At 34.8% G+C, this 24,838-nt stretch overlaps 1 protein-coding gene across 1 annotated transcript in view; it reads right to left on the bottom strand.

The window, feature by feature from the left end:
* The window catches only part of RPAP2 (RNA polymerase II associated protein 2), a 96,302-nt gene that overhangs the window by 60,839 nt on the left and 10,625 nt on the right, over positions 1-24,838 (bottom strand). Inside the window, exons 6-8 of the mRNA XM_054592129.1 lie at positions 20,833-20,921; positions 6,929-6,964; positions 3,588-4,500 (exon numbers count right to left, since the gene is read on the bottom strand). Coding sequence (XP_054448104.1) covers positions 3,588-4,500; positions 6,929-6,964; positions 20,833-20,921 — 1,038 coding nt within the window. The remainder of the gene's footprint in view (positions 1-3,587; positions 4,501-6,928; positions 6,965-20,832; positions 20,922-24,838) is intronic.

The raw sequence follows: 24,838 nt of genomic DNA, 5'->3' as shown, positions 1-24,838 counted from the left end.
GGAAAAAAACAATATTTGCAAGAAAAAAAAAAGGCAGCAATAAGAATAATAAATGGAAGCCAAAGACAAGGACATATTTTCAATAGGCTGGAAGAAAATAATTGCTAATCTAGAAGTCAATATTCAGGAAAATATCTTTCAAAAGTAAAAGTGAAATTAAAATTTTTGCTACAAATAAAAATAGAAAATTTACCACTAGCAAACCAGCACTAACAGAAGCAAAGGATACTCTTTAGGCCCAAGGAGAATGATCCCAGATGGAAGAATGGAGATGCAGTAAGAAGTGAAAAACAATGAAGGAGTAATTAATTAGACAAATCCAACTGAATATTGACTATAAATAATCTTGTAGGATTTAAAATGTAGAGAGAACAAAAGTACACAACAAGAGCACATAAGTAAAGTGGGGGTAAATGAAGTTAAAGTTCTAAATTTCTAATTGTCCAGGAAGCAATAAAAGTATTAAGTTACATTCGACGTTAATAAGACCAAGATTCAGGTTTTAATCTTTAGGATAACCACTTGACAATTAGCAAAAAATGTATAAGAAGCTAATAGATGATAAAAAATGGAATAATGATATTTAGTACAAAGAAAGCAAAAAAAGGAAAGAAAGGGGAACACAGAGCAGTTGAAATGCAGAAAGCAACAAGCAATGAGTGAGATGGTAAATTTAAACCCAATTATATCAATTCTGACATTAAATGTAAATGGACTAAATCCTTCACATAAAGGATAAAGATTATTAGCTCATATTTAAAAAAAAGATAGTCCTTGAAAATACTAATAAAGAATGCTTGTGTCAGCAAAGTAGACTCTGAGGGGGAGAAAATCAATGTAGAAAAAGGTTATGCTAAAGACTCAATTTTCAAGGAAGATGTACAGTCTTACATTTGCACCCAATAACATAATCTCAAAATATTAAAAATAAAATTCATAAAACTAAAAGGAGAAATAATAAATCCATTATGGTAAGGGATTTTGACCTACCTCTTCTACTTGTGAGGGAATGAGCAAAGAAACAAAAATCAATGATGCTTCTGAAACTCTGATGTGTACACATTTCCTAAAAGGAAAACAATGAAATCTGACCTATACCCCTCACAATAAATAAAAATCAATCCCAAATGAATTGCAGATTTCAATGTGAAAGGAAAACAACAAAGCTTCTAGAAGATTAAATAACCTGGGCTAAACAAATATTCTTAAAGAAGTCACTAGATTGAAGACACCAGTAATGAAGTGAAAGGGCAAGTCTCAGAGTGAAAGATGGTATTCACAATACACGTAACTAAAAATGGGCTTGAATCCTGATAAATTCCTACAGAGCAATAAGAAAAAAATACCTAGATATATTCAACAGGTAAATGGAAAAAAAGACTCTGGCACTTCAGAAAACAGACTATCCAAATGGTCACTACATAAATGAAACAGTGCTTGATTCATTAATCATCAGAGAAATGTAACCAAAAAGCAATAGCACCAGAATGTTAAAAACTAACACGCAAAAATTGTAAGAGTATGGAGTAATGGAAATTCTCAGACTGTGGTAGCAGATTATAAGCGGCCACAACCATTTTGGAAAACCATTTGTCATTATCTCGCTTGGTGCATATACCCATACATTATGACCCAGAAATTCCAGTTCTAGGTACATACCCAACAGAAATGCATGCATATTAGGAAAGAAATAAAGGGTCTGGCACAAATAACACCCCTTTTTATTACAAAATCATAAGCATGTAATTCTGTAACATAATAATATCACACTCAAGCACACTATATGACATTTTAGGTGAAATGTCCGAATTAAGACTGTAAGTTATTACACCCATATTATTACCCTACCAACCACACTCAAACAGGCTTTACTTTTGCTGGGCCCTGTATATAGGAAAGTTCGTAACAGCAGTTCACAATCGCCCCAAACTGAAATAACCTAAATGCTTTTATTTATTTATTTATTTACTTACTTATTTATTGATATATAAAAAATATAAATTGTGATACATTTCTATAATGGAATACTATGCAGTGATAAAAGAATAAAACTAGAGTTACAGGCAACACCACAAATGGTTCGTGACCATAATGTTGCATGAACTAAATTGGATACCAAAGAATATATACTGTGTGAATCTATTTACAAATAGTTCAAAATTGGCAAAACCTGTGCTATTATAATAGGCATTCATTTTGGAAAGAGGTAATGACTAGTTGGAGACATAGCGGGGCTCTGGTTTACTCAAATTTCTTGGTCTGGATAGTGTTTATTTGTGATAATTCAATGAACTGTACACTTATTATTTGCATTATACTTCAATGGAAAAGTTCTATAATGCTGTGCAACAGAGGAGCAGTCAAATTTCAGGGATTAATTTTTCTTTTTTGAGGCTTATTAGGAAAAAAATAATAAAAACAAGTTATGTACTAAGGTAGGTTTATGCAGCTGACAGAAATCAATGTTTCTCCACGTTGAATTTAAAAGTTATGTATTTGAAAAAATAAATTAAAAAATAAAAGTTATGGATGTTGTCTAATCATACAATTGAAGTGATTTCAAATACAGTACAGATTTAAACAATATTCTGTAGAAATTTAAGAAATTCCTAAATTTTTTCTATTTTCACTTTTACCTTCTTTGTAAATTTCCAAATGTGTTATTAAATTTAGAGCGGCATTTACTCACAAATCTTTAGTAACAAAGTTTTGTGGTAAAAACCAGGATACTGCCTACTCCTCTTCATGTCAAATGACTTAATTTCTCAAACTGCACATCAACCAAAACTGGGAATTAGAAATACTAAAAAAATCTCCCTATATGTCAGTGGCATACACTCAGTCTCTACATATAACTACTATTTACTAACTACCAACTATATGTAAAGTACTGTGATAAATTACTTACACACATTATCTTTAAAATTTATAACAACTGAGCAAGGAAAGCCATTTACAGGTATGCACTCAAACTCAAGAAACTACCAGAAATGACAGGGCAGATACTCAAACCCAGGTCTTACCTGAATGTGCTCTTTCCACTTTCTCTATGTCTATTATTTCCCAATAAGTCTCCTCTAATATATTATTTTCATTTATAATGTTTTAAGTGGGCATGTTTGCCAAATATTATACAAATGAATATTTCAACATTCAACTGGTAAATCTACTCCACTGTACACAGTCCCATTGAAAAATAAAACACAAAGCACAAAAATACATACCCCATGAAGAAATCTGAAAGTATACATACCAATAAAGAAAAAACAAGCCTCGTCAGAGGTTCTACATATTATATAAAGAGCTAGGTTTAAAGAAAACTCTGTCCCACAATTCTAGGCTATTTATACACTAGAGAAAAGTGTTCTACATGGATGAAAACTTTCAGGGGCAAACTTCAACTTATTTGTAAAATAGTAATGTCAATATTGGAGATGGCATTTTAAACCAAAAGACTGACCAACTAAAGAAGACTTCTGAAGATTTAACAATTATTTCTTCAGTATTTTTCTTCCTGCTCCAAGATTTGCTATGGTGAGTGTTCCTTATGTTAGCAACATGGAAAACTCATCATGATTAAGACATACCTCTTCTGAGTCTTGAGATTTGGTGGTTTCTTCATTTAAAACATATCGTCCTTTATAAAACTCTCTGATCCTTAGGTTTAATGTTTCAGTTTCTTTTTTCAAGCTCTCATAACTTGGCAGTGGTTTAATGGCTGTATCTGAGGCCCTAAAAGGCAAAGACTCATCCAAGCTGTCCTGAGATTCCTGTAAGGCAGGAGAATGACTATCTGGGTCAGAGTTTATGTCATCTTCATCAAGTTCTTCTTTAACCAGAGGGGCTGAAGCATAATTCTGGCCATTCAAAAACCTCAAAGTTTCTTCGGTCCTCCACTCAATCAAAGTCTCCTTCAGAACTCTAAGTAAGTTTGCCTTTGCAACTTCAGGACACACCTGCACTGAACTAGAAGCTGACCTAGAAACTTGGTTTGATTTGGCAAATTTCCTCTTAAAATGCTCAGCACTTTTCTTACTTATGCCTACTAGAGTTATTTCTGAACTGTTGTATTTATTTTCAGAAATTTCTGAAGTTTCTACTTTTTCTTGCAAAGGACTATTTGAAGGAATCTGAGTATTGACTTTCTGTAAAGGAAGTTCACAAGCAGGAGCTTTCTCTTGGTTATCTAATCTGCAATTGCTTAACTGCTCAGTGACATCTATTACTGTCTGTTCTTTGTCTTCTTGCTTGAAGTTAGCTTTTTGACCAGCTTTCTTTTTCATGATGCTTTTTTTGTGCAGCTGTGGCCTTATACCCGTTGCATTTGGTCTGTTTCCTGGTAGAATGGAGGAAACAAAGTCTTGTTCATTATCACTGCAACTATCACTGTGAGTGCTAGAAGAACTAGATTCATACTGTTTCTCAAAATGGCCGGGATTGTCAATATCTGAAGTTTTAATGGCCTTACTGCATAACTGTACTTCTTCTCCAGAATGGCCACTGTGGAAGAAAAGAAACAAAATAACTGTAAAAGAAAGACAGAATGTCCCACAGTATTCATACTTTGTACCTTTCAAGGCAGACATTTTTATTCCCTATGCAAAGCCTTATTCATAGGCATATAATTACATAAATGTGTGTGTTTCTTCAGAAGAAAACTCTAATTCTGTAATTCCTGTACACCTTATTTGTTTGCCATAATTCTCTTCTTTCCTTGTCCTTTCCCCCCAGTTAATATTTTTATCCTCACCCAAGGACATTTTTCTATTGCTTTTTTAGAAGGAGAAGAAAGGGGTGGGAGGGTGGGAAACATTGATGACAGCGAGAAACATTGACTTGTTGCCTCTCACAGGCTCCCCCAACTGGGGATTGAACCCACAATCTAGGTATGTGTCCTGACCAGGAATTGAACTCGCAGCCATTTGGTGTACAGAACAATGCTCTAATCAACAGAGCCACACTGGCTGAGGCCTCCTCAATTATTTTAAAAGTGTTAGAACAAAAAAAGAAAAAAGGAACATTTGATAATTTCAACCTACTGAATTATTTTTGATTTTGGCCTGCTCCATTTCTATGACTGTTTCATATATCCTTTTTTAAAAAAGGGTTTTCTTTTTTCTTTCGAAAATTTCATTAATAGTTTCTCAAACAAATATATATATATGTATACACACATGCACACATATTATAGAAACTATGTTTAGACTTTGAAAGATAAAAAGGGATGTTTAAACATTTTCCAATACTGATTGATAGTTATACAGAAAATCTCAAAGAATGAAAAATATAAGAAAATCAGTCACAGCAGAAAATAAAGTTAGCAAATCAAAATTTGTTAATAAAAGATATTTATACTTGAAACTCCAGAATTAAAATATAATGCTCAAATAAAAGACAACAATTTTCCCTTTGACTGCATTCCTTCAATTTTCAGGTTTAAAAAAATTAGGAATTATGAAAGAGTGAAGGCAAAAAGTTAACACTGTCTATACAAACTTGAGGTAAAGAAGGATGGGTAAGTAGTTACTCTTAAGCTAATGCATGTATCAGAGCTATGAAGGATCCAGACAAGGAGGATTCTGGGTCAAGAAGTATGTAGTGGCTAGTGAGAGAGAGTATGGGAACTCTCTATTTTTCATGCAATTTTTCTGTAAACCTAAATTGCTCCCCCCCAAACGGCTATTAAATTTTTAAAAATGATTTTTAAAACTAAAATGAAATAAAATAATGGAGCAATTAAAAAAACAACATGTCGTGTGGGGAGATTGTGGAGGGGAATGTAAAAGAAGAAGAACTAAGAGTTCAAAGTAAGATTGTGGATAGGAATGAAGAAAGGATGACAAATTTATTTAGTATTAGATACCAGTTTTTAGTTAGAGTCTAGCCTATACTGCCATGGGACTTGCTGCTCGTTAAGCATAATTTTGGGGAAAAAAAAAACAATTAAACTTTCGTGCATTTCATACTTTCCCTTGAAATTTGAAGGTATTATTATTTCAGCAAATTTAAAAAAAATCCTCACCTGAGGATATGTTCATTGATTTTTAGAGAGAGAGGAGTGGTGGGGAAGAGAGCAGGGGAGTAGGGGGAGAGAGGGAGAGAGACAGAGACAGAGAGAGACAGAGAGACACATCAGTGTTTGAGAGAAACATGGATCAGTTGCCTCCCATAAGCACCCCAAATAGAGATTGAACCTGCAACCTAAGTATGTGCCCTGACCAGGAATTGAACCCACAACCTTATGACGTGTGGGATGATGCTCCAACCAACTAACCAACCCACCAGAGCTGAAGGTTTTATATTTTTTTAATACTACTTTCAGCTATAAATTAAAGGATCAATAAATAAATCTCTCTTACTTATGCTCAAGTCCATGTAACTAAGGTAGTGACTAATAACCAAGAAAATTTATTCTGGGAGATAAAAGGAACATCTTTCAGTGTCTGAAAGATGATTATGGTTAGGTAAACAACATCATGAGGGGAGTTTAAGGAAAAAAAATCACAACTTGGAATTTTTATTAATGCTTTAGACACCCTTTCAAATAATTAAATATTGATACCTTAATGTTTTGAAATCCTATTAAAAAAGACTATAAAAACTTTTCAGCAAGTGTAATTGGCACAATGTAGTTGGCAAAGCAGCATAGTATCTCAGATGGAAGCTGTATTTGTGTCATATTTCAACAGGTTTAATTAGACTTTCTTGGTAGAAACAGCTGTACAATAAATCATACAGAGTAAACACACCATCTTACCATCACAAAGGAAAAAGCTGTACAAGGCAAATATTTCTTTGTGTGGGCTAGAATGGGTACTTACATAATGCATCAGCACAGGAAGTCCAAGAGCTCATACCACCTGGTTTACTCTTAATGTTTCTATTAACATGAATATAGAGAGGGTAAGTGACACTGATTCAACCATACCTCTGTCCTTCCTGCAGCAGCTGAAAATCAGGATGCCTGTGACAAAAACACAGAAATAAAAAATTGAAGGTAACTGATATGCCAAACACTATTAAGTGTTTACAGATCAAGTGGAGAGAAAATACAATTTAAAAACCAATTGTATATTTCACTGATCTAGAACAAATACTCAAAAAATTTATACAAAACCAAAAGGCCCTCAACAGCCTAAGCAATCTTGAGAAAGAACAAAGTTGGAGGGATCATAATATCTGATATAAAACTAAACTACAAAGCCACTTGTAATCAAAACAGCCTGGTACTGGCGTAAGAATAGACACACAGATTAATGGAACAGAAGAGAGAGCTCAGAAATAAACCCGTCTCTATGGTTAATTAATATATGACAAAGGGGGCATGAGCATACATTGGAATAAAAATAGTTTCTTCAATAAATGGTATTGGGAGAAGTAGACTGGTACATTAAAAAAAAATGCAACTAGACCACTAATTTATACCATACACCAGAATAAACTCAAAGTGGATAAAAGATTTAAATATAAGTTGTGATACCATAAAAATCCTAGAAGAAAACACAGGCAGTAAAATTTCAGATATCCCATCAGAGCAATATTTTTGCCAATGTATCTCCTAGGCAAGGGAAATAAAGGAAAAAATAAACAAATGGGACTATATCAAATTAAAAAGCTCCTGCACAGCTAAAGAAACTATCGTCAAAATGAAAAGGGAACCAATGGTATGGGGAAACATATTTGCCAATGATACCTCGGATAAGGGTTTAATATCCAAAATATGTAAAGAACTCATATGACTCAACACCAGTAAGACAAACAATCCCATTAGAAAATGGGAAAGGGACCTAAATAGACACTTCTTCAAGGAGGACATACAGAAGGCCCATAGACATATGAAAATGTGCTCAACATCACTAGCCATCAGAGAGATGCAAATTAAAACCACAATGAGATATCACCTCACACCAGTGAGAATGGCTATCATAAACAAATCAACAAACAACAAGTACTGACAAGGATGTGCAGAAAAGGGAACCCTAGTGCACTGTTGGTGGGAATGTAGACTGGTGAAGCTGCTGTGGAAAACACTATGGAATTTCCTAAAATAATAAAAAATGGAACTGCCTTTTGGCCCAGTGATTCCACTGCTGCGAATATACACTAAAAATCCCAAAACACCAATTCAAAAGAACTCATGCACTCCTATGTTCATAGCAGCGCTATTTACAATAGCCAAGTGCTGGAAACAGCCTAAGTGCCCATCGGTAGATGAGTGAATCAAAAAACTATGGTACATTTATACAATGGAATACTATGCAGAAGAAAGAACGAACTCCTATCTTTTGCAACAGCATGATGGAACCGGAGAATATTATAATAAGCGAAATACGCCGACAGTCAGTGAAAGACAAATACCATATGATATCACTTATAAGAGGAATCTAATGAAAACAAACTAACAAGCAAAATAGAAGTGGGGGCATGGAAACTCGAAGAGACTGACGACAGCCAGAGGGAAGGGGAGAGGGAGATAATGGTGGAAAGGTGGGGAAGGGCCTAGTTAAAGAACATGTATGAATGACCCATGGACATGGATAACGGTGCGGGGATTGACTGTGGGAGTGGGGGTGGGCTGGGCAGAGCAGGGCAAATGGGAAAAAATGGGGACAACTGTAACAGAAAAACAATAAAAAAAGAAGATATAATTAAAAGGATATAGTTCATATAAAGATTTTTTAAGAAAAAAATTAAGGGACAAAATATTATGAAACTCGTCCATAAGAAAGCTGGATTAATCTCTCTCTCTAGCCAAAACTTACTCATATTTCAAAACTAAGTTCAAATTCCATGAGGCAAATAAAGTTTTCCCTGACTTACCTGTTAATGTAAATCACTCCTTTCTCTAAATTCCAAAGTATGTACAATTAATATATATTAATCATGTACTCTATGACCTAATACTGCATTTATTATCTAAATGTCTTACTTTTCATGTTTAATTCTGATTTCTTAAATAGAACACAAGCACCTTGAGAGCAGATACTATACAAACTTCTGTATTTCCTTTATATAGTTAGTAAGGCTTTTCGCTCTAATTTCTGAGAAGGCAGTTGTATTGTAGCATGGATGTGAACTATGTAGAGAGGTGGTTTAATTTAACTCTAGGGATAATTTTGTTATACAATACCAGAAAAAAACATTTGGCTGGGAATTATAATACTAAAAAGAGGGAGGAAAAGCTCTTAGAAACATAGATATAAAAAAGGAGCCAATATAATAGCAGGTGAGTCCAAGAGGACAAGAAAACTGTAAAATACTTCTGAAGTGACTCAGAAAACATGCCTTTTAGAGACTATAAAATGGATTAAATGAAAGTAAGTATACAAAGAACTAAATGGAATGATATTCTGCATTCATAGATAGGAAGACAGTATTGTCAAGATGTTAGTTCATCTCAACTTGATCTACAGATTCAATGCAATCCAACCATAATCCCAGGAAGTTGTTTTGCGAATGTCAACAAATTGATTCTAAAGTTTTTACAGAGAGGCAAATACCCACATTAGTTAACACACTACTGAAGGAGAACAAAGTTGGAGAACTAACATTACCTTACTTTAAGACTTACTATTAATATAAAACTATAGTACTTCAAGACAGAATGGTATTGGAGAAATAACACATAGATAATTAGAACAGAATAGAAAGTCCTAGAAATAGAACTACATGAACATAGTCAACTGATCTCTAACAAAGGAAAAGAGGCAATACAATGGAAAAAAGACAGCCTTTTCAAAAAGTAGTGCTGGAACAACTGAATGTCCACATGCAAAAAAATGAATCTGGACACAGACCTTACACCCTTCACACACACAAAAAAACAACAAATAACCAATCTACCAACCTCAAAATAGATCGTTGACCTAAATGTAAAATGCAAAAGTATAAAGCTACTAGAAGATAACGTAGGAGTAAATCTCAAAGACTTTTTAGATATGACACCAAAAGCACGATCCATGAAAGAAAGAATTGATAAGCCAGGCCATTAAAATTAAAAATTTATGCTCTGCAAAAGATACTGTCAAGAAAATAAAAAGACAAGTGACAGATTAGGAGAAAAATAATTGCAAAAGACATACCTGATATAGAACTGTTATCCAAAAAAGGAAAGAACTCTTAAAGCATAGTAAGAAAATAAACAACTCAGTTCAAAACTGGACCAAAGGCCCTGGCCAGGTGGCTCAGTTGGTTGGAGTACTGTCCTATACACCAAAAAGGTGGCCAGTTCAATTCCTGCTCAGGGCACACAGCTAGGCTGCAGGTTCAATCAAGTCGGGGTGGGTACAGGAGACAACTGATTGATGTTTCTCCCTTCCTCCCTTGCTCCCTCCCTCCCCACTTTCCTTTCTCTCTAAAACAAATAAACATATCCTTGGGTGAGGATTACAAAAAAAAAAAAGGACTGAAGATCTTAACAGACACTTCACCAAAGAAGATACATAAAAAAGAAAAAAAAAAAGATATACAGATGGCAAATAAGCATATGTAAAGTTGTTCTACATCATGTTATCAGGAAAATGCAAATTAAAACAGTAAGACAACACAATACACCTCTTAGAATAGCTCAAATTCACTATACTGAATTTGATCCAAGGGTCCATATGTTTTTGTTCCCCCCCCATTAATATGTTAAATCCTAACGCACAATGTGATGGCATGAAAAGGTGGGCACTTGGGAGGTAATTAGGTCATGCTGGCAACGCCCATCAATGGGATTAATGCTTTCATAAGAAACACTAGAAAGAGCCCTTCTCATTCTACCATGTGAGGATGTAACTAGAAGTCTACAATCCAGAAGAGGGTCCTTACCCAACCATACTGACATCCTAATCTCAGACTTCCAGTATCTGTAACAATGAGAAGAAATTCTTGTTGTTTGTAAGTCACTCAGTCTGTACTATTTTGTTACAGCAGCCTGAAGAGATTTAGACATGCACCAAAGACCTTAACAGACACCTCACCAAAGAAGATATACATATGGCAAATAAACATATGAAGAGATGCTTCACCTCAAATATCATCAGAGAAATGCAAATTAAAATAAAAATGAAATACCATTACATACCTATTAAAATAGCCAAAATCTAGAACACTGACATCCAATGCTGATGAGGATATGAGGATGAACTCCTGGTGGAAATGCGCAAAATGGTACGGCCACTTTGGAAGACAGTTTGGTGACTTCTGACAACACTAAACATACTCTTACCATAAAATCCACAAATTATGCACCTTGGTATTTATCCAAAGGAGCTGAAAACCTATGTCCACACAAAAACCTATATATAGATATTTATAGCAGCTCTATTCATAACTGCCAATATTTGGAAGCAACTAGATGCCCTTCAGTAGGTGAATGGATAAATAAACTGCGGTACATCCACACAATGGAATATTATTCAGCACTAAAAGAAATAAGCCATCAAGCTATGAAAAGACATGGAAGAAACTTAAATGCATATTATTAAGTAAAAGAAGGTGGTCTGAAAGGCTATCTACTGTTAATAATTTCAACTATATAACATCCTGGAAAAGGTAAAACTAAGACTAAAAATATCAGGAGTTATGTGGGATAGGGAGCAGGGTAGAGAGAGAAGAATAGGTTGAGCACAGAGGATTTTTAGGGCATGATACTCCAAATGGTAGACACAAGTCATTATACATTTGTCCAAACCCATAGTGAACCCTAATGTAAACCATGGACTTTGGGTGATAATAACATATTGATGTAGGCTCATCAAATGTAATACATGCACCACTTGGGAGGGGATGTTGCTATTGGGGCAGGCTATGATTTATGTGGGTGCAGGGGACCTTTGGAAAATCTCTGTACCTTCTCCATTTTGCTGTGAACCAAAAATTGCTCTAAAAAGTCAATTAATAGAAGAAAAGGTAAATTTAAGGAAGTATGTGTGTATTACAGAGAAGCTAAGGCACTGAGCATAAATTCCATTTAAAGGGCAAAAGAGGGCTGCAACGAAGGCCATATTACAAAAAACTTTCAATTAAAAAAAAGTCAAGGTAAATGGACTGATAGAACCAGAAGTCATTTGAGTTATGACATTTAAAGACTGCCAATGAAAAATGTCAGAGTTACAAATATCTTTATATATAAGTAAGTATCACACCATCAATCATATAATTATTACCTAGATAACCTATTCGTCTTTTATTCAGTCTCCAGCACAGGAGGCCCTGCAGAGAACAGGTAGGTTTCTCAGGGATCCTTTGAGTTATGGAGACACTGCTAAATGACCAAGCCATTCTTTTCCACTACACTCCTTTTCAGTACCACGCACCAGGAGGCATACAAGATGAAACCAGTATTTGCCATCCCTGCTCTAGAGATTCCCTTTCAGTTCAGGAACTTCCTAAGACAGATAATAAAAAAATATAGAAGGAAAAGGCAAAATAAGGCAATGGCAGTGAGGTGCCTGAGAATAAAAACGTAATCTATTTTTTCTTTCCCTCAGCCAATTGAAGCATATCATTTCCCAATCATCCAAATTATTCTGTTTACTCTACTTCCTCCCACTCACTAAAACTGTAGTCACAGAAGCTCCAATGGTTTGCTGCTGCTCAAAGAAAACAAATGACACTGCTTGGGTGGCCCCAAAAATATGCTAATGTTTACAATAGAGTGTTTCATCACCTACTGATTACTTTCTCCCACTTTCACTTATAGTTCTCTCACTTTTCCTATCCCATTTCCTGGCCCAAGTCTTCCTGCCTAAAATTACATAGGTTCAGTACCATGCAGCTGTCTGGCATTTGGTCTTACACTGGGGTTTGAGTATCGCTGTAGGGTAGACACAGTGATTCTCAATTGGATTCTTACACTAAATGGCTAATCTGCAAAGACAGAGTATATTCCATCATTCAACAAATTCCATGAACCGCTATATGTATGGACTAGGCTGGGTATGGTAACTAATACAAAGTATAGGTTCCTATTCTTAAGGACCTTACAATTTAGTGGAATGAATATGCATGTTCTAAGCGCTTTACAAATGTTAATGCTTGTAAGAGTCATGTACCTATTACTATCATCCCCGGGATACAGATAAAAAGGCTTAGTACCAAAAGAATAAGTACTTTGTTGAAAGTAACACAGCTTGTAAGTGGTAAAGCCAAGAATGAAATCCTCACGGCATGGCTCATAAGAACTAAACTGTTGCATGACATAATTCAAGAGAGTATTCGGTAAGTACCAGAAGAGATGTTCAAGTTGCCACAGGAAATCAGAGAACTCTGAAACACTTCTTGCTAAGCCAGTAAATTCAGAGAAGCTTCAGATTCAGCTGGGTCTATAAGGATAAATATAGTTTGTATGGAAAGGCATTTGAGGCTAATCCTATGGTTTTACTTTGATGTTTTACTCCACAAACCTGTCCCTTTTTCTCTTTCCTTCTGAATGTTTTCCTTTTAGTAAATGTATCATATCTTTTAAATTCTGCCCCTCAATCACACAGCCCTGTCCCCTTTCATTGTAAGCACTCTTTGAAGAAGTCTGCACTCATCACTTTCAATTCCTTATCTTCTATCCAGCCATCAATCCTCTGTCTCCTGGAATCTGTAGGCATTACTCTACTGAAACAACTCTTGATAACATCACCAATTACTACAGGACTGCTAAATTAATGGGTGTTTTTCAGGATTTTTTTCCTTTTTAAAGTAGAGGAAAAAGAATCAATATAAAAAGAGCATGAAGGGGAAGAAAATAAGAATAAATCATAAAGCACAGCCTTGGTGAGAGAGCAGAATCACTAACATGGAGGATTTTATAGTAGCAATGAGGAGGCAAAGAAATGACAGAGCATATAAGAAAAAATAATGTTGAAGCAGATTCTGCCCTCAATCATTTCAGTTAGGTAGTAAGTTAAATTATGTATTAGGGGTTGGGGGTTAAGTTCAAAATTTAAGGAGAATAAAAGAGTTCTGAATGTATCAGAGTCAGTAAAAAAAAAAGAAAAACCCACATGAGCACACTGTTGAGAGGAGACAGAATGAAGCAGAAACAGGGCCAAAGGAATGCAAAAAGAGCAGGTTTTGGAAAGACAAATCTAGGTTTAAACCCAAAATCGATACACATGAGGTAAATAATTAGTGTGCACGTGTGTGTGCATGTGTGCATATGTGTGTGTGTGACTAAACTTTTAGGGTGAGTCACTAAACTTTTCTGAGCCTCAGTTCCACCATCAATAAAATGGGTAAAAATACTTCCCCAGAGATGTTGTAAGGACTGAATTAAATAAGACAGCTTGTCTAAAGTGCTAAGGGTCTTATCTGAGAACTTTACCCAATAATGTTCAACAACCTGGGCAGAGAAGAAAAGGATGACATGCAAACATGGACATGGTAGAAGGTTATGGGAGAAAGAATCTGGGATTATTTTAGAGAACAAAACTATAACTGATGACAATATAACTCAAGGAAATAAATTTAATGGGGGTCTGTCAACTTACAAGAACAGAGCTAAGCACAGACAGGAGGTCAAAATGAGGTCACAAAGCACACTCAGGAGTGACAGCTGTAGATGAGATAGAGGTTGTGGTCAGACACGGAAAGCTCTTATTTCAAGATCTTGGAGGCTAATAGTTCCAAAAAGAATGAGGTTCAAGTACACCAAAATCAAAGGGTAATCAAAATGTAAATATTATTTTAAATCATGCATACAATTTAAGATAGTTTGAGAAATCTCCAGCTATACAATTTGCTATTTTTTTGAGAAAAATACTGAGTTAAAAGAAAATTCAATCTCTAAAGAAGGCAACGGGAAAGTCAGATTATATAAAGTGCCCACTGCATGGTAGGTGGATTTTTTTCAATTGTGATAAAATACATAACAAAATTTACCATTTTAATCCATTTTAAGTATACAGTTCAGTGGCATTAAGCATATTCATACTGTTCAGCAACTATACCCAATATCCATCTTTAGAACATTTTTTATCTTCCTACACTTTCTGCTAGATAGTTTTGTATATAATTTCATTTAATCCTTACATAACTTACATAACTTTTTATAGAGGAAGAAATTGAAGTTTTGAGAGCCTAACTGACTACCTAAGGTCAATACAGCTAACAAGTGGTAAATCTAGGATTTGAATTTAGGTGTCTCAAAGTCTAAGCTCTTTACACAGCATGCCACCTCTAATCAAAGTCAGAAAAGACCCAGGAAAGTGGTGAGGATACCACCTTTGCTTAACCCATCTCAAAGAACTCAACAGAGTTTACAAGTTACTATTCTTCTCGCCTTTGTTTCATTTTTCTGACTACAGGTAAACAGACAAAAACCTACACTAAACATTGTTTCTAGATATTTTTATGAGTGACCTTAATATACTCCCTGATTCCCAGTCTATAAAATGGAAATGGTGCCTAACACTAAAATACATTTAAATTTAATTAGGTCTTGGATAAAACGTTCAGTATAAAACTTCAATTTGTTTTTGCTATTAGCCATTTTAAAAATGAGGTACCAAGTTGCTCTTTCTTTTCTATCATTTCTTAGATGAAATTCAAAAGCCATTTGTTCATTCAAAGTGTCATTTCTCTTCTAAGTATCATCTAATTCTTTCAAAACTTATGTTGCCCTGGAGATGATTCTCTACTTGAGATAAGATCAAGTTAAAAAACAAAAATAAATAATCATGTGAAAGAATATCTTCAAGCTTGTTCTTCATAAATGTTTTCATATTACTTTCACTGAAGTATAAATTAGATAATTGTAAACTTAGCAAAGTAAATCTAAAATTAGAAATAACATACCAAAAAACATTTTGTATGTATGTATGTACGTCTGTTAATCACTTACAATATGTATACTATATAAAAACCAACAGAAGCAGCAGGCTACAATTGCCATTTGTTGTGGGAATTTTTCAAATATAATTTGAGACATGCTCAAACCTGTTTTAGAAAGTTTTTATTCTGTATAACAAGCAACAGAGTTGGCTGTTCAGGAAGAGGTTATAGAAGTTCTGCAGAGGTTTTTGGCTTCCGCACCTCTGAGATTACACTATGTTTATTGCCAAGAAGTGTGTGTGAAAATCCCCTATTCTGAGCCACATGATGGCGCTTTTAGCTCTGTCAGCACTAATAACCATTCACCCCATTTGATCTTTTAAATCATAATTTGATTTCAACATTCATCCTTCTTAGTTTTAACTCCTGATTTTTTAGGTTACAATTCAAGAAACTTCCCTCCTTCAAAGACCTGTCAGCCTACAGTCAACCGAACAAAATTTATAAATGCAACTACATGACTACCTAAATGAGCACACTGTCTCAGAGGAACAAAACTGTATGTGGTCTGTTTCTGGCCACCAAGTGGTAAAAAATTTTTAACTCACAACATGAGAAGCATCATACTGCATCGTGACCCAGGCCATCTAGGTCAATCTTCTGTCTCTGATAGGGCATGAGGAGACATTTTGTGAGAAGCACTACTGTTCTCCATGACATTAAGGATATACTCCAGGTATTTTTTTCATACCTTAATAATAAAAATGAGGGCCTAGAAAACCTCTAGGGCCCTTATGACTCCAAAGCCTTGACAGAAATATGGAGCTAGAATTCGTAAGTTTGTCTAAATGTTTCTTAAATATACTTTACATTTTTATCAATAAGATAGCTTACTATGGTATAAAACAATTGTAGACATTTGAAGAGACAATATAGGCTTTAGTATTTTAGAATCTGGTGAATAAGTTTATATTTGCTTTCACAGTAATGTAAGAAAGACCAAATTGTGTCAAATTCAGTATTCTATTTCCAAATGGTGTGTAAGATCATGCGTTCCTGCAGATGTCAACTTCAGGTTGTACTGGACATAGTATAAAGCATTCCTGGTTTTTCTTCATAATTTATAAACTTTGATCCAATGCTTCATCAGTCTTCATTTTTACAGACTGAAGAGTTAAAATCATTTAAATCAGTAACTTTTAGTTTAAATTCTTAAATGAGACAGACTTCCCCATGAAGACAAAATAGTTTAAGTTTCCCTTATACTGTCTCTTGTTGATAATTTTAATTTTTATTTTTATAAATAAGATGTTTCCTTATCTATTAAACTTTCACTATAGTGGCCGACTGATGAAGAACTGTAAAACATTAGAACTAAAGGAAACTAAGACCTTAAATGCAACTTCTACTTTATAAATGAGGAAACTGAGGCTTAGTGCTGATAACAGACTTTCCTACAGTAAAACAAAAACCTAAGCTAGCTCCAACAAAGCAGTGCTCTTAAAACTGCTGATCAGCACAAAGAATTCAGTGGCTTGCTACCAGCATTTTATAAAAGCAACAATAAAGTACAAAATATCAGAGGCTTTTCATATAGTGAGGATAAATATTGCTTCATAAAAATTTTGTTATATGTGATGAATCATACTGTAACATGCATTTATTATAGTCAAAAATTTTAGAAGTCATTGTAATAAAATATTAAGTCTTTGAGTACATTTTAAAATGTATTATTTAAAAATTTTGATTGTTAAATAAGTATTCAATAATTAATAAAATATTAGTAATAAGATAACTACCATTAAAATTACTATGATGATGTGATTTATTTATTATGACTCATTTTTTAAACTAATAAAAACACCTCTGTATTAAATACTTAAGGCCACCATTGGAGAGATGTCCTTTTTCCCCATTTTAAAAGAAAATAGGTTCTGAATGTTATATACCCCGTATCATATTTGAACAGACTTTTTAAAACATATCATATTTCTGTTAGGTTTATTATATGTGTGATAACTAGACAAACTTTAAAATACTGAATTCTAGAATTCTGATCATTAGCACACATAAAATTATCAAACATTCTCTGTGAAAACATAGTGACATCTAGTGGAATCATTAAATAAACTGACATAGTTCTTGCCCATGGAATTTAGAAATTAAGGTAACACTGAAATTGATATGGTTATATACTGACAAGTATTATACATAAATAAGAGCTACAGTTACAAGGGGGGAACCCAAAAAACTGGAATTATCTTCTGGAGAGTGAGTCCCTTGTAGTACGTGCTTCCCTTCCTAGATGAGTGTTCTGGGAACCCATCAATATCAGTGTACCAGCTGGCATTGGGGTAAGATGCTGCATTTGGCTTCAATGGATTTTTTTTTTTGAAGACTCTTGAACACGTTTGCCCATTTCATGATGGGTAATTTACAAGTGCATCTACACACACTACCGCTGAGTGTTCAGCAGTTTTTGATCAAAAAATGGCATGACCCCCATGCCCCACCCTCCGTATCCACCTGATCTCACCCCAAGTTACTTTTTCTTTTTTTGTTTTCCCAGATGAAAAAAGTCCTCAAAGAGAATTTTTTTGCCAATGTGAAAGAGGCGAGATAAAAAACAAGCAGAAGCAATAAAGGGATAAAAATCGTCGTATTCAAAAACTGTTTTGAGCAGTGGAAGAAAACATCTCAACAGATGCACTGCATCAAATGGAGAGTACTTTAAAAGTGACTGAAGTTTAAATATGTAAGAATACACACTTTTTTATAAATAAATTCCAGGTCCCTCCTCGTATACTATGTACAATGTGACAACTGTCTATTATTGATTATTCATGGGTATGTCCAATCAAGTAGAATATTAGTAAAGAATCCTAGCCTTGTTCAGAATCTGTCAATTGCTTAAGAAATACTCTTACTCTTTCTGAGCCTGTTTGATAGAAGTTGGATTAAATGATCTCTAAGGACTCTTTCGGCTCTTTAATTATGATGCTTTCTTCAGTTCATGTACAGCAATGCCAGATTAAATTCGTTTAAAAACATTTGATGGCTCCCCAGTACTTGACGATGTACTAAACTTAGTTTAGTCCCTTGTTATATATCATTATCTTCTATTTTTCCTAAAACATACTTTTTATTTCAAGCAGGCTAATGTCCTCACTACCTACTTCCAAAACCCGAACTAAGTTTATTTTCTCGTATCTGCTTATAGTTTCTCATTGTGCAATGTTTATTCTCATTACTTACATAACAGGCTCCCATTAAAATAGGTACAAATTTGTTTCACTCGTGCATTTGTTTTGCAATCCCAATGAGATTTAAACTCACGAACTGGCCTTCACACATGTGTGTAAATTCCCAGGTATTAAGCACATACTACACATTTTGAATGTAGACTCAATGGATTGGCTTACATTAGGGAAACGAAGGCCATTTTCATCTTTCTTTTTTAGTTAGCTAGGGAAGGACATACATATAAGGTAGAATTTCAAGACCGACAAATATAAAGTGACAGGGCTTCATATTTTAGGAAAAAGTGGGCATTATGAACATAAGATGGTAAGATTTTAGAAAAAAGTCAGAGGGAAGAACTATTCTAAATTAGCTAAAAGTAACAATAACTATTTGAAGAACACAGAGATGATGGGAAAGGTGGTTTGGTAAATGGTTTTGAAGCAGTTGAAGCAGATATGATTACTGGCTAAAGAAAAGGGCTAAATTTAAGAAGTAGAGAAGATATCTTTGGAAGCAAAGTTAAGGATAATGTCAAGTACCGGTTTTAACACAGTGCGAAATGGAGTATGTTGCTGACATATGGCTGAGACAAGAGGCGGCTGTGGTGAAAGAAATACTAAGAAAAGGAGAAAAAGAGTAAAAGTTTAAAAGGTGCTCGCAGATTCCCAGTCAATTTGGACAATGCTACACTCTTTTATCCTCCAAACAAGAAAGTTAAATAGGAGATATGGATAATTTAGTCTCCCTTACATTTAATTCAAATAACAAAGGCCATATATGTTTTACATATTCTAAACCACACAGGAATAAATCATCAGGCAAAGGTGTCTGCCAACAAAGATACTGTCATCAGTACAATTAATGCTAGTTGAATATACAGAAGTATATTACACTTTGCATCAGATAAGACTGAGAGTTTTGTTTTATAGGCAAAGATCTTTCATCAGCTTGTATCTCAGTACATTTGTATCACTGACTTTATTTAGCACAGATCCTATTTTATTACAAATAACATTGCCTTGTGTTGTTATAATATTCTTTACCAACATGAATTATTTGGTACATTACCTCATTAATTTAAGCCTTTGTTTGGAATTTCTAGACAATATAGTTTAATTAAATAACAGTAATTTTTGTTACTGTTTTTACAAGATTAGGCTATTTGCTCCGCAATAATAAATTTTCTCTCAAATTTGGCAACTACTAAAATGCTGTAAAAGTTAAAATATTTTCCCAAGGCAAAATCCCAGGAACGTCCATAAACTTTTATTTTGCTAAAAGTGACTCAATTAGGATTCTTTAAATGATAAAATATTGTACTGATTTTTAATAAAGATTGAACAAATTAGTAATCTAAACTTTTTAATCTTAGTACATAGTTTCCTAACAACAAAGTGAGTTGAGTTGGAGCCCAAGATCCAGAATCTTCTGAGAAAATGTAACATTCACACTCCAGGACTATTAAATAAATAGAAATATTAAAAGAAATAACTGGCTGAGAGCACTTTTCTATTCACTAGATGGGATGATGCTTAATTCATGAATCACTGAATAAAACCAATTAAATATATTAAAAAAAAAGAAATAACTGCTCCAACAGGAAGCAAAGTTCAGGTTTTGTAATTAAAGCTAAAACAGCAAACAAGTAACATCTATAAGTATTAATATCTTGATTTTAGGTATAAAATCCTTAATAGCTTTGCTTAAAATATAACCATTTCCCCACAATTAAAATATATACAGAGGTAATGTTCCAAAAAAGACTAGACCTATTATTCTCTGCGTATCTCAAAAAGCAGAAATTTTTAGAATATATGAACAAACATATGATTAAATTACCTTTCTTCTTCTCGAACCCATACTGGAGATTTAGGAATTTGTGCTTCAAAATACTTAGATGCTTTATAGCAAAAATTGCTGCAAAAACACTGAAAAAAAAAATACCATTTTAAAACTATTTTTTTTTTAAAAATTGAAAAACACAACATATATACAGAAGAGAGTATAAAATATAAATATGTAGTTCAAAGAAAAAATGAAACCCATGAATCCCAATGTAAGGAATAAGGTGTAGTACTATTGCAGGCCTCCATGTGACCCCGCCGGATGGCATCCTGTTCCACATTCCCAAGACGTATCCACTACCATATATTTTATTACTCATTTTCTTACTTTATTTTAGTTTTGTTACCCATATATACACGAGGTCTGTCCAGAAGGTATGCAAACAGGTAACATAAAAAATTGAAGAAAATACAAGATGTAAGAAACATTGTACCATATGACAATGATGCCTCAAAGTAGGTACCTTGGGACCTCACACAGTTCTCCCAATTGCCATCAGCAGCCCTGTAGTTATTTTCCTCAATCTCATAGATGCTCTGAAATCTCTTCCCTTTCAAAAGTGATCTTAGTTTTGGGAAAAGTCAGAAGTCGCAGGGCACCAAATCTGGGCTGGACAGAGTCTGAGTGACCTGAGTGAGCTGATGTTTCACCAAGAAACTCTGCACAAGGTGACTACTGCCTCCACTGACTAGTACAGTGAAGTCATCATTGTTCACACTTGTGCATTCCAGTCCACTCTCCTTGGCTGCCAGGTTACACTGATGTCAGGTAAACCATTCTTGTTACATTAACAAAGGCTGGACTTTTTCCAGACAGGCCTTATACAGTCTTATAAAATCTGTAACTCATTTTTGCCCTTTAAACTTTGCCTAAATGGAATTATATTGTTATATACTCTTGTTGTTTGTTGTTCCATTGTTTTTTGAGATTAATTCACAAAGCTGTAGCTTATTCATTTACACTGTGTAGGACATTCCATTGTGTAAGTACTCTACACTTTATTTAATGTTTATGGACAATTGAGTTGTTTCTAATATTTTTTGCTATTACTACAGTGTTACTATTAACTCTTTTTACAATTATTAAAATTTTAAAGAATGTGGTAAAATATGTAAAATGTACCACCTTTATCATTTTTAAGTGTGTAGTCCAATGGCATTAGATATCTTCTCACTGCTGTGCAACCATCACCACCATCCCCCACCAGAACTCTCTTCATCTTGCAAAACTGAAAGTCCACACCCATTAAATAATAACTCGCCATTTCTGCCTCTTCTGACGATCATTATTCTGTCTCTACGAATTTGACTACTCTAGTTACCTCATATAAGTGGATTCATGTATTTGTCCTTTTGTGCTGGCTTGTTTCACTTAACAGGTCTTTAAATTTCATCCATTTTGTAGCAAGTGTCAGAATTTCCTTCCTTTTTAAGTTTTTAGGCGTAAATATCTCATTTAATGCCAATACAGTATTTTGTTTATCTAAGAATATTCATATATATTTATGTACTTGTGTACACCAGCAAGAATTTACTTCACATACATACCTAATAGAAAGTCCTGGTCATAGAAATATGCAAATTTGGCTTTACTAGATAATGGCAGAACAGTTTCTCAAAGTTGTACCAGTTTTTATTTGACCAGCAGTATACAGTTACTAATACTGTCCAACTTTTATAATTTGGTTAATTTGGGGGTTGTGAAAACAACTCAAACGTGTTCTTTTTTCCTCTCTTTTATTCCCCTCTGCCCTGCATCCCCCCGCCCACCAAAAATACCCCACACTTAGTTCATGTCCATGGGTGGTACATGTAAGTTCTTTGGCTTCTCCATCTCCTATATTCTTCTTAATCTCCTCGTGCCTATTTTGTGCCTTCCATTTATCCTTCTTACTCCCTGTACCTTTTCCCCCATTCTCCTCCCCTCCCCTTACCTCCCCACTGATATCCCTCCATGTGATCTCCATTTTTGTGATTCTTTTCCTGTTCCAGTTGTTTGCTTAGTTTGTTTTTGTTTTTTTAGGTTCAGTTGTTGATAGCTGTGAGTTTGTTGTCATTTTACTGTTCATAGTTTTTGATCTTCTTTTTCTTAGATAAGTCCCTTCAATATTTCATATAATAAGGGCTTGGTGATGATGAACTCCTTTAGCTTGACCTTATCTGGGAAGCACTTTATGTGCCCTTCCATTCTAAATGATAGCTTTGCTGGATAAAGTAATCTTAGATGCAGGTCCTTGTCTTTCATGACTTTGAATACTCCTTGCCAGCCCCTTCTTGCCTACAAGGTTTCCTTTAAGAAATCAGCTGGTAGACTTATGGGAACTCCTTCATAGGTAACTTGTCTCCTTTTCTCTTGTTGCTTTTCAAACTTTCTCCTTGTCTTTAATCTTGGGTAATGTAGTTATGATATGTCTTGGTGTGTGCTTCCTTGGGTCCAACTTTTTTGGGACTCTATGGGCTTCCTGGACTTTCTGGAAGTCTACTTCCTTGGCCAGATTGGGGAAGTTCTCCTTCATTATTTTTTCAAGTAAGTTTTCAATTTCTTGCTCTCCCTCTTCTCCTTCTGGCACTCCTATGATTCAGATGTTGGGAATATATAAAAATGTCCCAGCGATTCCTAAGCCCCTCCTCAATTTTTTTGAATTCTTGTTTCTTCATTCTGTCCTGGCTGAATGTTTCTTTCTTTCTTCTCTTCCAAATTGTTGATTTGAGTCCCAGTTTCCTTCCCTTCACTGTTGGTTCCCTGTATATTTTTCTTTATTTCAGTTTGCAGACTTCACTTTTTCTTCCATTTTGCAACCATACTCAACCATTTCCGTGAGCATCCTGATTACTAGTGTTTTGAACTCTGCATCTGATAGATTGGCTATCTCTTCATTGCTTAGTTCTATTTTTTGAGTTTGGATCTGTTCTTTCATTTGGGCCATATTTCTTTGTCTCGGTGTGCCTGTTACATTGGGAGGGGCAGAGCTTTAGGTATTCTCCAGGGCAGGGCAACCCAGATTGTTGTGTTGTGACGCTGTATGTCGGGGAGGGAACAATGCTGCTTATTTGGCTCTTGGCCTGCTTTCAGTCACTCCCTCTGCTATCCACAAGCAAAATGGGCCCTTCTGATGCTGATTCCCAGGTGGGTGGGCTTGTGTGTGTTCTGGGATCCTGTGGGTGTCTCCAACGAACTCTCCTGTCAGGCTAGGAGTTTCTCCCGCTGCTACACACCCCGCCCCGCCCCAGGTTTTTACAGCCAAAGGTTTTGTGGCTTTCTTTTCCTGCACTGGAGCCCTGGATTGCTTGCTCTGTCTTGCTCCACAGCTGTTCCTCCTGGTTTATCTGCACACAAGTGTGGGACTTCCCAGTCCTCTAGCCTCTGCCTTGCTACAAGTCCTCTCCACCCCAGCTGCCTGTCTCCACCCCTCCTACCAGTCTGGAAGAATGTTTCCTCTTCAACTCCTCGGTTGTGACACTTCCATACAATTCAATTTTCTAGCAGTTCTGGTTTTTTGTTTCTAAATTTGTTGTTGTCCTTTTGGTTATGCGAAGAGGCCAAGTCTAATCTCTCTAAACCTCCATCTTGGCCAGAAGTCCTCAAATGTGTTTTTATTTGCTATTTTCATGATTAAGGTTGATCACCTTTTCATTCAAGCTTCTTTCATAAAATTCTAAGGTTAGGTTATATATCTTTTTCTTATAGATTATATTTTTTGGTTATGAACCTGTGGTCAGATATGGTAGTAATATAACTCCTGATTTGGAGCTTATCTTTTCACTCTTTTTTTTGAAACTTCTAATAAGCAAACATTAATTTCAATGTAGGAAAATTTATCAGTTTTTCTTCTACAGTCTATAATTTATCTTATTTAATAAATTCTCTCTAGTCCAAGTTTATAAAGATAAGCCTCTCATATTGTCTTTGAAAAAGTTTGTCTTTTACACTTAGGTACTTCATTAATCTAAAATTGATCTCTGTATGTACGCTGAGGTAGAGGTAAATTTTCATGTTTTAC

The sequence above is a fragment of the Pteronotus mesoamericanus genome, unplaced genomic scaffold (genome assembly GCF_021234165.1).
Source record: "Pteronotus mesoamericanus isolate MK-2021 breed Mesoamerican mustached bat unplaced genomic scaffold, CSHL_Meso_final scaffold_31, whole genome shotgun sequence".
In the NCBI taxonomy this organism is placed as follows: Eukaryota; Metazoa; Chordata; class Mammalia; order Chiroptera; family Mormoopidae; genus Pteronotus; species Pteronotus mesoamericanus.
The sequence above is the reverse complement of the archived record's forward strand: the minus strand, read 5'-3'. Positions and strand labels throughout refer to the sequence as shown.